At 31.0% G+C, this 14,965-nt stretch overlaps 1 protein-coding gene across 1 annotated transcript in view; it reads left to right on the top strand.

The window, feature by feature from the left end:
• Positions 1-14,965, top strand: part of LOC115880113 — an 870,630-nt gene that overhangs the window by 717,785 nt on the left and 137,880 nt on the right. Inside the window, exon 4 of the mRNA XM_030897242.1 lies at positions 4,864-4,935. Within this exon, the coding sequence (XP_030753102.1) occupies positions 4,864-4,935 (72 nt within the window). The remainder of the gene's footprint in view (positions 1-4,863; positions 4,936-14,965) is intronic.

Genomic DNA, 14,965 nt, shown 5'->3' on the forward strand with positions numbered 1-14,965 from the left:
ACGAACATTAGGTTAAATTGGGGCGAAGTTGCGCTTTGGGATGTTCACCAAAATGCCATCAAAAAAGTTTTAAAAATTTCAAGGATTGCTGAGTTTCTTGGAAAAAACGGATTTTTTTGAAAATGAATTTTATTTTTTCCTGTCGTTACTTTTAAGAAAATCAAAACAACTAATTGCACATTCTCATAGCCACTTTATGAGGGCTCTCTGATAGTATTTTTAGATTTTCAAATTAGCTGATAATGGACCTACATTTTTTATTTCAGATTTTGAAAGAACTCGGTCTCCTGAGTACAATGATATGCCACACTTAATATTTTTTTTGTTTCAGACATTTGAACACAATTTATTTAAACTAATTTCAAGTCCGGCTCTGTTTTTTTTTAATATTTAATCTATTCATCGTTACAATATCGATAAGCTTTCAAACTTAAAAATGACGTGGGGTAAAACATTGAATATTGAAAATCAAATGCAATAAAATAATAAAAAATAATATACAAATGAATACATTACTTCATGTCATTTGTAAAAGTGAAATCAATATATCTAAATATATACAATAAAGAGTACAAAATGCTTTCGGAAGTATAAGAAGAAAGTTCAAAGGGCTATAAATAAAATTGAACGAAAAATAAATTTGTGCAATAGGGAGGGTGGTATCCCTTTCGTAGAACATTAGAAACTAGTTTGTAGAAGTTTATTTATTTATAATAACTACGATGAATATTACGCATATTATTAGATCCCACACTGAGATTTCAAATTCACAATAAAAAAAATAAAAATAATATCTTTAAATTGCTGACCTGGATATAATTTATTTGAATAGTCCAATTGGCTCGATTTTTCTTATTCATTGTTAATTAGCGCTGATCAATATTGTTACGACGAATATAATCAGATTAAATAATTAAAAAAACCAGAGTCGGACTTGAAATTATTTTAAATAATAATTATATAGTTTTCTGTTGTTAAGGTACCCAAAACAAAAAAAAAGTATAAAGTGTGGCATATCATTGTACTCAGGAAACCGAGTTCTTTCAAAACCGAAACTAAAAAATGCAGGTTTGTATTTAAAAACATTAAGTTGGCCTCTGTATCTCACAAATTATCAGCTAATTTGAAAATTTAAAAATACTATCAGATAGCCCTAATAAAGTGGCTATTAGAATGTGCAATTAGTTTTTTGATTTTCTTAAAAGTAATGACAGAAAAAAATTAAATTTATTTTCAAAAAAACTCAGCAATCCTTGAAATTTTTAAAACTTTTTTGATGGTATATTTGTGAACATCACAAAGCGCAACTTTGCCCCAATTTAACCATGTTCGTATCTATTACGGTTACCGAGATACCAATGCTCGTACCTCGAATTTGTAGCACCCTGTATACAGAGTAACTATAATATAATTATTATACCGTATAATGATCATCAAAGAAGGCTGGGGAATGAAAATCGATGAAAATTTTGGCGAGGCCGGTCTCTAAAAATTGACATAAAACTTGTCAAAAATTAACACTAATTACAGTAGAACTTCTCTAATTCGGACATGCGCCAAATCGGACACTCTAGTAGTTCGGCGTCACTTAACCAAACCAAACCTAACCGGACAATTTTGATCTTTTTACCTCTTTATTCCGGATGCCAACAAAATTTAAAGGCAAATGAATGAGTTTACATTTTTCTTGGACGGTGGACGGCTGGACGGTCGACTTGGACGGTCGACGACGCTTGCTGAAGAAATGAAAGATATTGGATTGCATAGACAAAGAAGGAAGGATACGTAAAATTTCTGTTCCATATGTAACATTCCATTGTTTGTTATTCCGAAATTTAATATTTCAGATATAAAAAATTACAAACATCAAGAATAAAAAAAATCATATCTACTAAGAACAAATAAATAAATCAAACCATGTACAAAAAAAAATGTAAATGAACTTAAGGAGAAAAATAATTTCACTCTGGTTTGACTGCAGAGTATACTATAAGGCAGAGACAAATTGAAGAGAAAATACGAGGTATTAGTAACAAAGGAAACAAATGACAACTAAAAGTGAAACAGAGGATAACAATGTTATGTTAAAAATGATACTTAGCTAGTTGAAAATGATTCTAACTAGATTAATATGCTGTAAAATCTTTATCGAAAAGTATTTACTGGGTAGAAGAAAATTATGCTTCTACGCAAGACATTTTGCTTTTGAAAGGAGTAAAAGGGAAGGCTGTTGAGGCAGCAAAATCGATAAGTATGTAGATAAAAATCGATCCATTTTTTTTAAAACCAAATAATTCAAATCTATCAACTTAATTCAAATTAAATATTAATTTCACATTTTTTTTACATTCTATGTAAGTGTTTAATATGTATTAAGGTGCATAGTTATTTAATATGTATATTGTAGTGAGTAGTAACTGAGTTATCTTTTATGGGTCGCATATAGGTACGGTTCATAACAAATAAACTTTTAGTTACGTCATCGAGGGTGCAATTTTTAAATTATGTGTTGCCATCCATTGATAAATTGGGCGCCGTGCTGACTAAGTGTAATTTAAATTTCTCGCTGGAAGACTGGGGGGCTTTCCCGCATTTATTTATTCATCTCTTGACATTGTCATTCATTTTGACACTTTATTTTTTTATTATGAATTTTTAGTTTAAATAAATAGTGTTATGATACTTTAAGTTTAAAACTGTTTACTGGCAGACCCTGCAGTCGAAGGTTGTACTTTTTAGAACCTCTTTTAGTGCGAAGTTTAGATATAGCCGTAACTGTACCAGAAATAGCCGTAAAAAACTCATCGCAACTTTATTAGAATATTTTGAACGGGAAAGCAGTAGTATTGGCCCTTTATGTCCCTTAAGTGTTGTTAAGGAGTTTTGTTGATGTAAATAATAACGTATATATTTATAATTCATTTATTTTTGTTTCCTAAAATATTTTGCAAAATAAAAACACTAAATCACCACAATACACCAAAACACATTTACTTTTACACTGGACGCGCGTTTCGCTAACCATGTTAGCATCATCAGCAGATGATTATAAACTGACATAATAACATGGTTAGCGAAACGCGCGTCCAGTATAAAAGTAAAAGTGTTTTGGTGTATTGTGGTGATTTAGTGTTTTTATTTTGCTGTGTAACACCAAAGGTTCCAAACCTAAACTGTAATAAAATATTTTGGTTAAAAGAAAATAATATAAAAGTGATCAACGCTGTGCCGGTCAGCATTTTTCCGTTTCCTATACGGCTAGCGCAACCGATTGCGTTAATCTCATAGGAAACGGACTTGAGACCTGCAACTCCGTTTACTAAGTGGTTAACGCAACCAATGCAAATGGTATTATTATAATGAGTCATAATATTATTATTATGACAGGTGGACCTGCATAGGTGTTAAATTTAATAAATTTAAATTAATAATGAGGTATTTTTATTCTGGATTCCAAAGAAAGCAACATAATTGAGAGATAAATCTAATAGGTAACTTTTAACGTTTTATATGCTAATATTGGCAAGGCAGTTCGGCAGCACAGCTTTAATACGTGGTTGATATGTCAATCTGTTTTTTTTTTTAAATAAATAGTGCTGAGTCGGTGGTTGGTTCCTTGTGAAACATCGTTGAAATATTAGAATTTTAATAAAACACGCTTTTATATGTATCAAAAAAAATTAAAAAGAGTAACTTCGTTAGGCATTTTTAAAAGTTCTTTAAAAACTAACCGTCTGACTACATTTTAAGGATATATAATATATTTGCTATGGTGGGGGATTTAAGGAGTTTACAATAGAGGTAATAAAAAATGTATTTAGAAATCCTTGTTGGTCGTTTACATTATTGTCGCTTTTAGCTGATTTTAATATGTCTAACTATTCTAGGTAATTTAAACGTCTGCCTTTTGTTTCTCCATCTAATAACTTAATTGAGTTTTCATTAACTGTGTGACTATTATACAATGAGTTGCTAGACCGGAACTTTGCTGGAGATTATTAATAGATTTTAAATGTTCTTTAATCCTGATATCCAAATTTCTACTTGTTTAACCTATACGTACATGGCATTACAATTATAGCAATCCACCCTATACAAATCAATGAATGGAATTATTATGATTTTCATTGCTGGAATAATATTTTTGTAAGTTTATTTATTTGATTAATTGTCAAATTAAATTGTTTAAATCTTAATTCTTAGAGTTTTGTTATAGTGTAGCGGTTAGAAGTAATATTGAGTGTCCCATTTTCTGTGTCCTATAAGTGACTACAAATAAAGCATACCTAGAAAGTTCATTGCAAGCGCTTCTTTGCATGGGTTGCGATGACCACTTAGTAAACGGAGTTGCAGGTCTCGAGTCCGTTTCCTAGGCGATTAACGCAATCGGTTGTGCTAGCCGTATAGGAAACGGAAAAATGCTGCCGGTCAAGCATAATCACGTGACTAAGTTTATTTCGTATAAACTGTACATGTAGGTACAATAAGCACAATTTATAAGAACAAAAATAAGTTTTAATATGTTTTATAAAGCGTTTTGCGATTTGGATTAAATAAAAATGTGTTTAAATTTAAAGTTTAGGTTAGAAACAATAAAAGTATGAAACAATAACATTATAAAAATATTCCTCCAGTAAAACGGATACTTCATTAATTCGGTGGTAGCTGTTCCGATATGTGTCCGAATTATCGAAGTTCTACTGTATAGAAAAATTAAAAAAAGAGAACGTTTCCAGATACACAAATCTATTTCCAAAAAAAAATATTTTTTTCTCGAATTTTAAACTCAGTCATTTATTCTATGGAAACATTTAGAATAATTGATATTATTGTTTTTTGTTAATATATTTTTATTTGTTGCAGATCATTTTCAATATTCGTCTTTATTGCAGAAATTTTATGGGTCGTCACACTATTTTTAAAAGTTAGTATAAGGTAAGTTGATTTTTTATAGTATTGTGTTAATTTGTATTTTATGTGTTTAACGTTAATTTGAATGTTAATCTATATTTTTTAATATTTTGTAATTATTGATGATTTCGTGATTATGAAAAATTGCACCTAATTACTTTTATAACATCATAGATAACTTAAAGACCCTTATATTTTAATATATTTTATCACAATGTTGTTGAGTCGATTTAGTCACTCGCCAAGTCAGTAGGCCACTGCGAATAATATGGCAGAGGACCATGGTTCAGATTCCGCCTAAACAACGTAGCCTTCCATATTAGCCTTAAGTAGCAGCAAAAAAGTTAACTTAAAATACTTAACGGACTTGACTCATTTTTTGTAAAATGTCATACCACTAAAAAACTATGATATACAATTTTATGTATGTGGCTCTTTTTTTCAGAGGTTTCAGAGGGCATTAAAAATTTGTATCCTTAAGCGATATACAGGGTGAGTCTTAAATACGTGCAAATATTTTCAGGGCTGGTAGATCTCGATAAAAGAAACATATTTTCTCCTTGCCATTTTTCAGATAAGTCCAAAATAACCGAGTTAAAGTTTAAAATTTTTTAAAAATTAATTTTTTTGGAAAAATGTTGAGAACCACCGGATTTTTTCTGTATTTGCATCGCTTTTAGTGGCGTAACCATAGAGTAAAGCCGTAACTATGGTAATATCAGATATTAAGAAATTATACCGTGCTTTGAATAAGAAGACTAAGGAAGGAGCATAATGCTATCCATGTATTCATGCATGGTGGACGGAAAAAGGACTCTAGGGTGGCGATCCTTGACAGTTCTGTTTGACGATTCATTTGACACATTTGAATCTGATGTGAAATTTTGTGGATTTGTCAGTCTTTACGGAGCTTATTTTATTGTATTTATTATTTATTCTACTACTGATAGTTGTATAAAGGTAGTAGATCTAGATGGAAGTTGTGGCAGAACTTAAATTAACAGTGACACTATCGCGATTTATCGAAAAAGACTCTAAAATAGTTGGTTGTGGTAGATCTCGGCAAAAATCGAGTGAAATAATGGAACAACTTTTCGCTGGTAAGTGACTATATACATACGTGTAGTAAACCGATCATTTATGAAATTCACTTAAATTAACTAATTATATATTTTTATTTTTTCTTGCATTTTTGCTTTTATTTACTACTTGTCAAAGATTAGATGACAAAGAATTTACATACGTCAATTTGACTTACTTGCTTCAGTAGCGTATCGGATGTTTGTGTTAATAAATAATTATTAAAACTTATCTATTTTTATTATAATAATATGTTTTTATAACAATTTTAATAACTACCAACATTTATTCACAACGTAAAATAAAAAAAAATATTGAGTCTACCCCACGCCTACCCTACATCATAGTTTTACATTTTTTAAATAAAATTAGAACGGCACTGATAAACCGGAATTTAAGTCGGCCATATTGGTCTGTCATATTCCGGCCATTGAGTCCCATCGAGGTGAACCTAAGATTTTTGATATGCTCCTTCCTTAGTCTTCTTATTCAAAGATACCGTGGGAAAATTTACGGTAAACAGGCAGTTCTAAAAAGTTTTCGAAAAATATACAGGGAAATTTAAAAGAAAATACACTATTTTCAACGTCTTTTTTTGCAAAAAAAACCTTATAGACGTGTTCCTGGGGTCGAAATATACCACCCCTGAAAATATTTGCACTTATTTAAGAGTCACCCTGTATTTTGTCTAATATTTTGAAAACATTAAATTAATATTACATACTTATTTTATAAATCTTTCATACTAATAGCGTATTTGCATATCCTTAGGTTACACGAATCTTGTTAATATTATTCCTTAACTCAAAACACGTATTTGTCTTGCAGCAACGTCAAATCTTGGTCTAAAATTTCGAGCGGAACTTGCCTATATATCAACTTATTCCTCTGCTAGTCAGAATTCTCCCCACTGACAATACCACCACTAATATAAATCCTCGGCTTTAAACATAAATTTCACCCCAAAGAACAGTAGTAGGGAATTGTAATACAAAGTTGCTTGGCAGCGTGAGTATTTGCCACCGGAGAGAACCTGCCTGTAATTTATTTTAGGAAAGTACTCTAATTTCCTTTAGCCCGTATAAGTCTAGCGCATCTGCAAGTCGGTTTTCGATGTATAATTGGTACTTAATTATGGTTAATTTAAGCCCGGCTTACTTTAGTGTTAAATCTGTTTGACGATTCAATTTGGAAAAGGTAAATTATAGCTTTTTCAAAGAAAACTGGTTAAGTTTTCTAATACAAGGAAGAATTAATGTTTTTACTAAGAATATTTAAAGACTACACGGGAAAACAGCTTTTTCTTTTTATGTCAAAATTGTGTTGTGTGTCAAAATGCAATTTAGTGTTAGAATCTTATACCCATTCGTTAATTTTTAAGGAAATATATTATTTTCGGTTGAATAATTAGAAAAATACACATACAAAATACAATACATACATTTGGGAATTTTGTTTAAGTGCAAAACCAAAGTGTGTACTAGGATGTATTTTAGGAAAATATTTTAACTTCTACAGGGTGGCTCAGAGTGTGAGTGGATCGGGCTGATTTTTTTAAATGGAACACCCCTTACATAATTGTATTTTTCGCTTCCTTTTAGATCACTTTACATAATCCTACGATATGGGTAAATATGTATCGATAGCTTTAGAGATATTAATAAATAAATAAAAAATATTTCTTTTTCAACCTTTTAAAAAAAATTAAAATTTCAAGAACAGTCGTGATATAAAAAATATATTGGGTATTTACGTTAGATGGTCTATACTTAACTTTGCTATAAATATCGTAATCTTAAATCATACAGGTTATTCAAAATTCTACGCCAAACTTTCTAAAATTTAAAATAATTTTTCTTCTTTTTTTTTAAATGGCATCCTGTTTATTATTTTTTAATAGATGGAGAATCAAGCTTTAATTCAAGAAATAGCTTTTTAAAGAAAACTGGTAGAGTTTTACTTTTAGTTTTACTACTTTTTCTACTACAAGGAAGAATTAATGTTACTAAGAATATTTAAAGACTACACGGGAAAAACAGCTTGGTTTTTTTAGAGTTCCGTACTCAAAGGGTAAAAACGGGACCCCTATTACTAAGCCCGCGGTTACATTGGACGCGGGTCCGTGCGTTTTTTTAAACGTGCGAGCTCTGACGGAATTTACTCGCACGACTATTTTATTTTAGTGGTTACATTAGATGCGCGTTCATGGTGTCCTGTGTGTCGAGTTTGTCAAAACGGACGCCACACTTTGATGCTGTCTGAGGATTTAATGTTAAAATAACTACTTATGAACAGAAGAAAATGTTAGGTAAATGATTTATATGCAAGAAAAGGCGAAGAAAATGAATATGTAAATTATTTGGTGAATTAAAATAGCAACCGGTCAAATTTTTTGAATATTTTACAATGTTTCCAGCATCATTAATATATCTAAAATAAAAATAAACCTGGTATTCAAAAATATACAAATTTTTCGTAAAAATATTCAAATTTTTCGGTTTAGCCCGTGGTTACATTGGATGCGTGTCCGTGCGTTTTAACATTGAAAATGTTTCTGTTATCCTATATAAGGGAGCCCAAATCGAATTAAAATGCTACATTTGCCACACCATGACGTCATATATACAAGGGTATAGGAAATCTCGGCGCAGCGGCGGCAGTCGGCCAGCGCGCGCAAAAACCATTACATCGCTAATTGTTTATTGATATATCTTTATTAGTTTAAAAAGCAAAAATATGGGGTTTGCTTTGATACCTTGTTAAGACATAAGCGAAACTTTTAAATTGTTTCTTTTTTTCATTTAGGCCTTCGTTTTTCGTTAAATGAAAGTTATATTAAAAAAAATCTATTTTTAAACCAAATTTTCGCATGATTGAAATGATTATTCATGTTTAAAGTTTTTTTTTGTCATAAGCGCTAATGGAAATGTTTTTTGTAAATAATTATAAAAAATTACTCCCTACGAAGACTTTATTGTGTACTGGATCAAAAAATAAGTATTTGTTTTCTCTATACGGTGGTATTAATATATCGATTTTTGATGATAGTGCCTTTTTACCCAGTCTAATTTTGTACTACTTTCGGAATAAGGGTCCCCATATCATGTACTGTGATGTACTGTACTTCCATCCCTGAAAAATTCAGCTTGTGACACCAAAGTGAGAGGTAACGTCAAAATAAGCTTAATCTACCTACATCATAGGTAGGTGTAGGTACTCTAGGTAAATTCTACCTAGACAGTAGCTGAACTAGCTGACAGTAGTAATTAATTTGTTATCCGATAAGTAGTTGTCATTATATAAGTTTTTCGTCATACTATATTGTTATATTATTATAACATAAGCAAAATCAGAATGGAAAAGATGCATATAACGTCCGCCGGACGTTATCATAACGGCCGGCGGCCGTTAAGTTTCTAAGGTAATCGTAACGTCTGTCACCTGCAACAATGACTATTTATTGTCAGTTGGACTTTTCAAAAATTGGGAAAATAGACCATAGCGAGATGTCGCGAGAAATTCCGTTGGAAATACAGGAGGAAGCGGCTGCGGCTACTCAAAATTATACTTCCGACTATAACCAGAGAGAGATATCAGCAGGAATATGACAATTTTTTGAAGTGGCGGCAGGATAGAAGTATAAACAGCGTAAATGAAGCGGTATTGCTGGCTTATGCTAAAAGAATGTCTGAAATGTATTCTCCTACATCACTGTGGACAAAGATATCCATGCTGAAGCTTGCGTTGAGAGTATATGAAAACATCGACATATCAAGGTAAAAGCCATTATATTCTTCGATATTTAATCATACTCATCTAAATTATATTTGTTCATAGATTTGGTAAACTGTTCATGTTTCTGAGGCGCAAAAACGAAGGTTATTCACCAAAAAGCCAAAGTTCTGTCGGAGAATGACATAAATAATTTTCTACTGGATGCCGATGATTACACCTGGTTACTCGAAAAAATTGTATTGGTGCTTGGTATTCTTGGAGCTTGTAGGCGCAGCGAGCTTTGGTCACTCACAGTTGATGATTTCGAAGATTCGGAGAAAAATATTCTTGTCTCATTAAGAAATACTAAAAATAAGAAAGATAGGAAATTTCTTATTCCAAAAACGGGCCTTCCGTTTGATGCCTATGGTTTATACAAAAATACATCAACCTGCGTCCTCGTAACTTTGACAATCCAAAATTTTTCATTGGTTACAAGAAAGGCAAGTGTGTTAAGCAAATCGTCGGTATACATACCATCGGGAGCGTACCGCAGAAAATTGCAAAATTTTTTGAACTTGGAGAATCCAGAACGTTATACAGGGCATTCATTTCGTAGATCATCAGCAACCATGCTCGCCGAAAATGGTGGTGATTTACTATCGCTAAAGGAGCTAGGAGGATGGGAGTCTTCAACAGTGGCAGAAACTTACATAGAAAATCAGTTTCCAAAAGAATGAAAATAACAAATCAACTTTTTCATGATAGCTCCAAAAATAATGTGTCTTTAGTGGATACAAATATTTGCCATTCTTCAGTAGCATCATCTTCTTCTATAAAATCTGTAAATCCCTGGGAAGGATTACAGATTTCTAAGAACAACAAGTGCACTTTTAATTTCCATGTTCATTATCATGAAAAATGAATTTTAGTATAAGACATTATGTATTTTTTATCCTTACTTGTGTTATTGTTCAATAAAATTTGTTATTAAATAGTAGTGTTTATTGCTCTAAAAAATCTGCAGTATGACGAAAAATCTAGAACGCAACACGGCCGATAACAAATAACGGCCTTGGCTGCTTATGATCCTCGGCTATCGCCTCGGATCACAAACTTCAGCCCGGCCGTTATTTGTTGTTTATCGGCCTTATTACGTTAATAACTATAATCATCTTATACCTCCTATAACGGTAGGTTTTGGATTTTTCCTGATTGGTTTGTTAAACAAAAATATACTGGGCATATAAATATCTGTTACAGGTTAATTCGTTAAAGAAATATGTTACACACATATTATTTTAATAATAATAGTATAATAGTAATGGCTATATTATGTTATAACACATACATATGTATTGAATGTACTTATTTTAACCAATGCATTGTTTTGTTTTTTTAATCTCACAAATAAGAAATGTTATATAGTTTTTATTATAAAAAACAGTGATTATACAATTTATTTACACCCCTTACACAGTTTTCTGTAAGGGGTGTAACCAGGAGTATATTTCGTAACCTCTTACGATATAAGAGGGCACAAAGTGTTTTATTACTTAATGCTTAAAATTTAATAATATATTTGTACATAAAATAAAATAGACTAGAAAGTCAATTAATTAATATTGACGTAATTACTAAATAAGTACAAGATTTTTTTCTAATTATTTTAGTGTATTTTTTAGTCACCTAATTATAAAGAGAGAGAGATATCCAACCAATGCATTATTTTACTCACAAATAAATGTTTTATGGTTTTATTATAAAACAACGATTAATTTATTATACACCCCTTAACCCAAACACTCCAAGGAGGATATTTCGTGACCCCCTTATTTAAAGTGGACAAGCTTTATTATTCAATGTTTTAATTACCCAGCGTCTTTAATAAAAATCTAATGTAATTTTTCATAGAAATGATCTGACATAAAAGCAAATTTTATCAAAAAACTTTTGATTATCTACAAGGGAGTAAACCGCTGACAAATGTCTGTATACTAATGCCAAAGTAATGCCAAAAATACAAATTAAATACCAAAATTTCTCATATAATGCCCCACTAATGCCAAGCTGATTCCAATATAATACCACTAATACCACGAATAATATGTAACACATTTGTTTCACGAATTAACCTGTAACAATACTGGTAGGTACGTGCACAGATTTTTTCCTAGGTAACTTAAAAGTCGTTAAAAAGTCTAATTATATTTAAAGAAGATATAATTCCAACAAATTACATTATAAGGCCAATAATGCACAAGTAATACCATTAAAATTTTAGCGTTTTTAACTTGTGTAACATATTTCTTTAACGAATTAACCTGTAACAATAGTACAGGTACGCGCACTAGTAGTAGGTAAAAATAAGTAGGTAAAGTAGGTAAATAGTAGTAGGTACGCGCACAGATTTTTTCGCTAGGTAACTTTCTAAGTCGTTAAACAGGCCTATAAAAGCTATAACAACATAGGTAACTAATATTTATAATTTAATTCGAGTTTTAATCTCAAATAATAAATGTTTTTACTGGTGTATTTCTGAAGTGTTCATTATTAAAAGTAGATATTCTTCAAGTTATGCGAAGCAATAAGTAATGTTTCCGGTGAGACCGCGTATATGTCACCGGATTCTGGTTAGTATAAAGACTTTTTCTATAGAAAGAGTTTTTTTCTACATTTTCCTTTCAAAATAAGACGAATTTCTTCTTATTCTTTTAAATATTACAGTGTTTCTTTTCCCTTAAATGTTATACTTAATTTTCGCTTAAAATTAAAAAATCACAAATGGAGGAAAATATACCTTATTGAATAAAATTTATACAAATCACTTTACCATAACAAAAAGTAAAAACATGTCATGGCGGAAGATATTCAGGTGGCATTTCACACATTTATCTATTAAAATCGAGATTAAAATAATAAACTTGCGTAACATGTTATACACGAGATAGAAAGTTTCAATCTCGATTAATACGCAATACGCTACGCAGTCAACTTATTCCTATGCGCAGATGAGCGTCTTCAAGACTCTTCCTTCGGCCAGGGTCACGACGCCGCCGAAGAGGAATCGGCCTACGTTTGGCTAAACAGGCTGGACACGGTGGAGTACGATATTGGCGAGTCTGAATATTTATAAAAATTTGCAAAGTAAAATATGTTGGAAAAATAATTAATCCATACATAAAATCCATACATAAAAGGTCAAAGGTTTTTTTTGTTGCATCCATCCCGCCGAAACCGCTTTACCAATCTTGATGATTCTTTTTTTAAATGAAAGATTTGATGAAAAATTCCTTACTCTTTGGTCTAGAAGTATGAAATCCTACAAAAAAAATTGGAAGAAATTTTTGAAATTCATCAACCAAATGGGTAAAGTTAGTAAAAATTTATATAAAACTTGGTGACCTCTGGATTATACACATAAAAATTGGCACAAAGGTAAAGCGAATTTATGAAATTTATACCCTTGGGGAGTAGAATAGGGAATGAAAGTTTGCTGTACGAAAATGCAATACTATAACATTATAAACCAGACAGTATAAAATTTTATACAAGGGTTTATTTAGTGACATCATAACGAAATATATATTCCTCAATTATCCTTCAAAGAATAAAAAATAACCTATAAAGAGAGTATTAGTGCTCTTAATAAATAAAAAAAAAGATGAAAAATAAAAAACATCTATGCTCACTAGCTCTCTATAAAGAAGTAAAAAATCATTTAAATCAATGCATGAACGATTCAAGGTGTAACGCGAACGTAGTCGCGAGAAAAAGCTAGTAATTTATTAAATTATTTTATTTAACTCATTAATTTTCATTGAAAAGGAATTTTTGTAATTCGCCACTATATTAGTTAAAAACTAAGAAACTCATGTCAAATTTAAGTTTTGAGATTTTGACTTATCATTTTTACAAAATCTGAACACATTTTAAAAGAAAAAAAGTTTTTGATAATATTTGTGTAGATTGACTACAAGTTGTATAACATAAATTTCTACGACCGGTCTACCTAGTGGTCTGCAGCATCGCCTTGTGGTGCAAACGTGGGCCTGTTAATCTGTGACGTGACGCACAACAGCCAAGAAAAACAGAAGCGTGGCTAAGAATTTAGTAATTTAAAAAAAAGTCTTTTAGATACAGTAGTAGGTATTAAAAAGTTTTGTGTTTAAATGGGGTTTGCCTTTAACAGGTAAAAAGTTATATCGTAAAGTGTAACTTTACGATATAACTTTATCTGTCATTGATCATGATCTGTCATCATGTTAACCTGATGTTTTGTATGTTATTTTGTTTTTTTCGAGGTTTTTTTGCTTGCTTGTTTTACGGATAGGTGCGATCGCATAATTATTATTGATAATGTTATATTTAATGTTAACATTACTACTTTTTCAGTGAATCTTTAAATCTGTTGTTTTTTGTTAAGTTCGTTATTTAAACATATGTATGTAATACACTCATATTAACACTAATCATATTTTTACGTTTTTATTCATCATTTTCAATGCCCCCCCGGTTGCATCTTTGTAAAGGACTGTGAATTTTTTTAGTCGTACGTGCTCGGACGTGCACGCAGCAAAAAACAAACAAATGGTATCTACGCATGCGGTTACATTGCATCGGAGTTTACGCGTCCGTGCACGTACGTCAATTTCCGTTGGTCGGATGAAAACTAACTGGTTTGTTTTTTTAATACGTGCACGTCCGAGCGTTCGAATTTTTATATCTCTGGGCCCAATACATTCCCGAAAAATTTGAATATTTTTGAATACCAGGTTTATATTATATATATAATTAGTAATATAGGGTTATATTGATTTTCGGTTCAAGAAAAAGGTGAGTTTTATTAAAAAAGCATATACCTAAAATCTAAGGATTTTGACATATTTCACATTTTGTGAAAATGAAGAGTAAATTTTACATTTCGATAACAGCTACCTAAATTTTAGTTGACCTTGCTGTATAGCTTGATATTTAATTACAGTAACCATTGTATGTTAAACCAAATTAAAATTTGACCCGAAAAGTTATACAGGGTGAGACAAAATTAATATGGAACATTAGTCATTTTAAAAGCAAGTTACTCCTTTATTTTAAATGGATCACCCAGTATATTTTTCCGGTCTTCAATGGGGATAACTTTATGTATCTTCAGAATATTATTAGGGTTGCAGACAAATATTTTCCTAGATATTTTAATTTTTGTGATTTTGCGTCAGTAGATCTTTATTATTTGAAAAAAATCTAGCTGGCTGTGTGA

This window comes from Sitophilus oryzae, unplaced genomic scaffold (assembly GCF_002938485.1).
Source record: "Sitophilus oryzae breed Bouriz unplaced genomic scaffold, Soryzae_2.0 scaffold_1614_pilon_pilon, whole genome shotgun sequence".
Classification (NCBI taxonomy): domain Eukaryota; kingdom Metazoa; phylum Arthropoda; class Insecta; order Coleoptera; family Curculionidae; genus Sitophilus; species Sitophilus oryzae.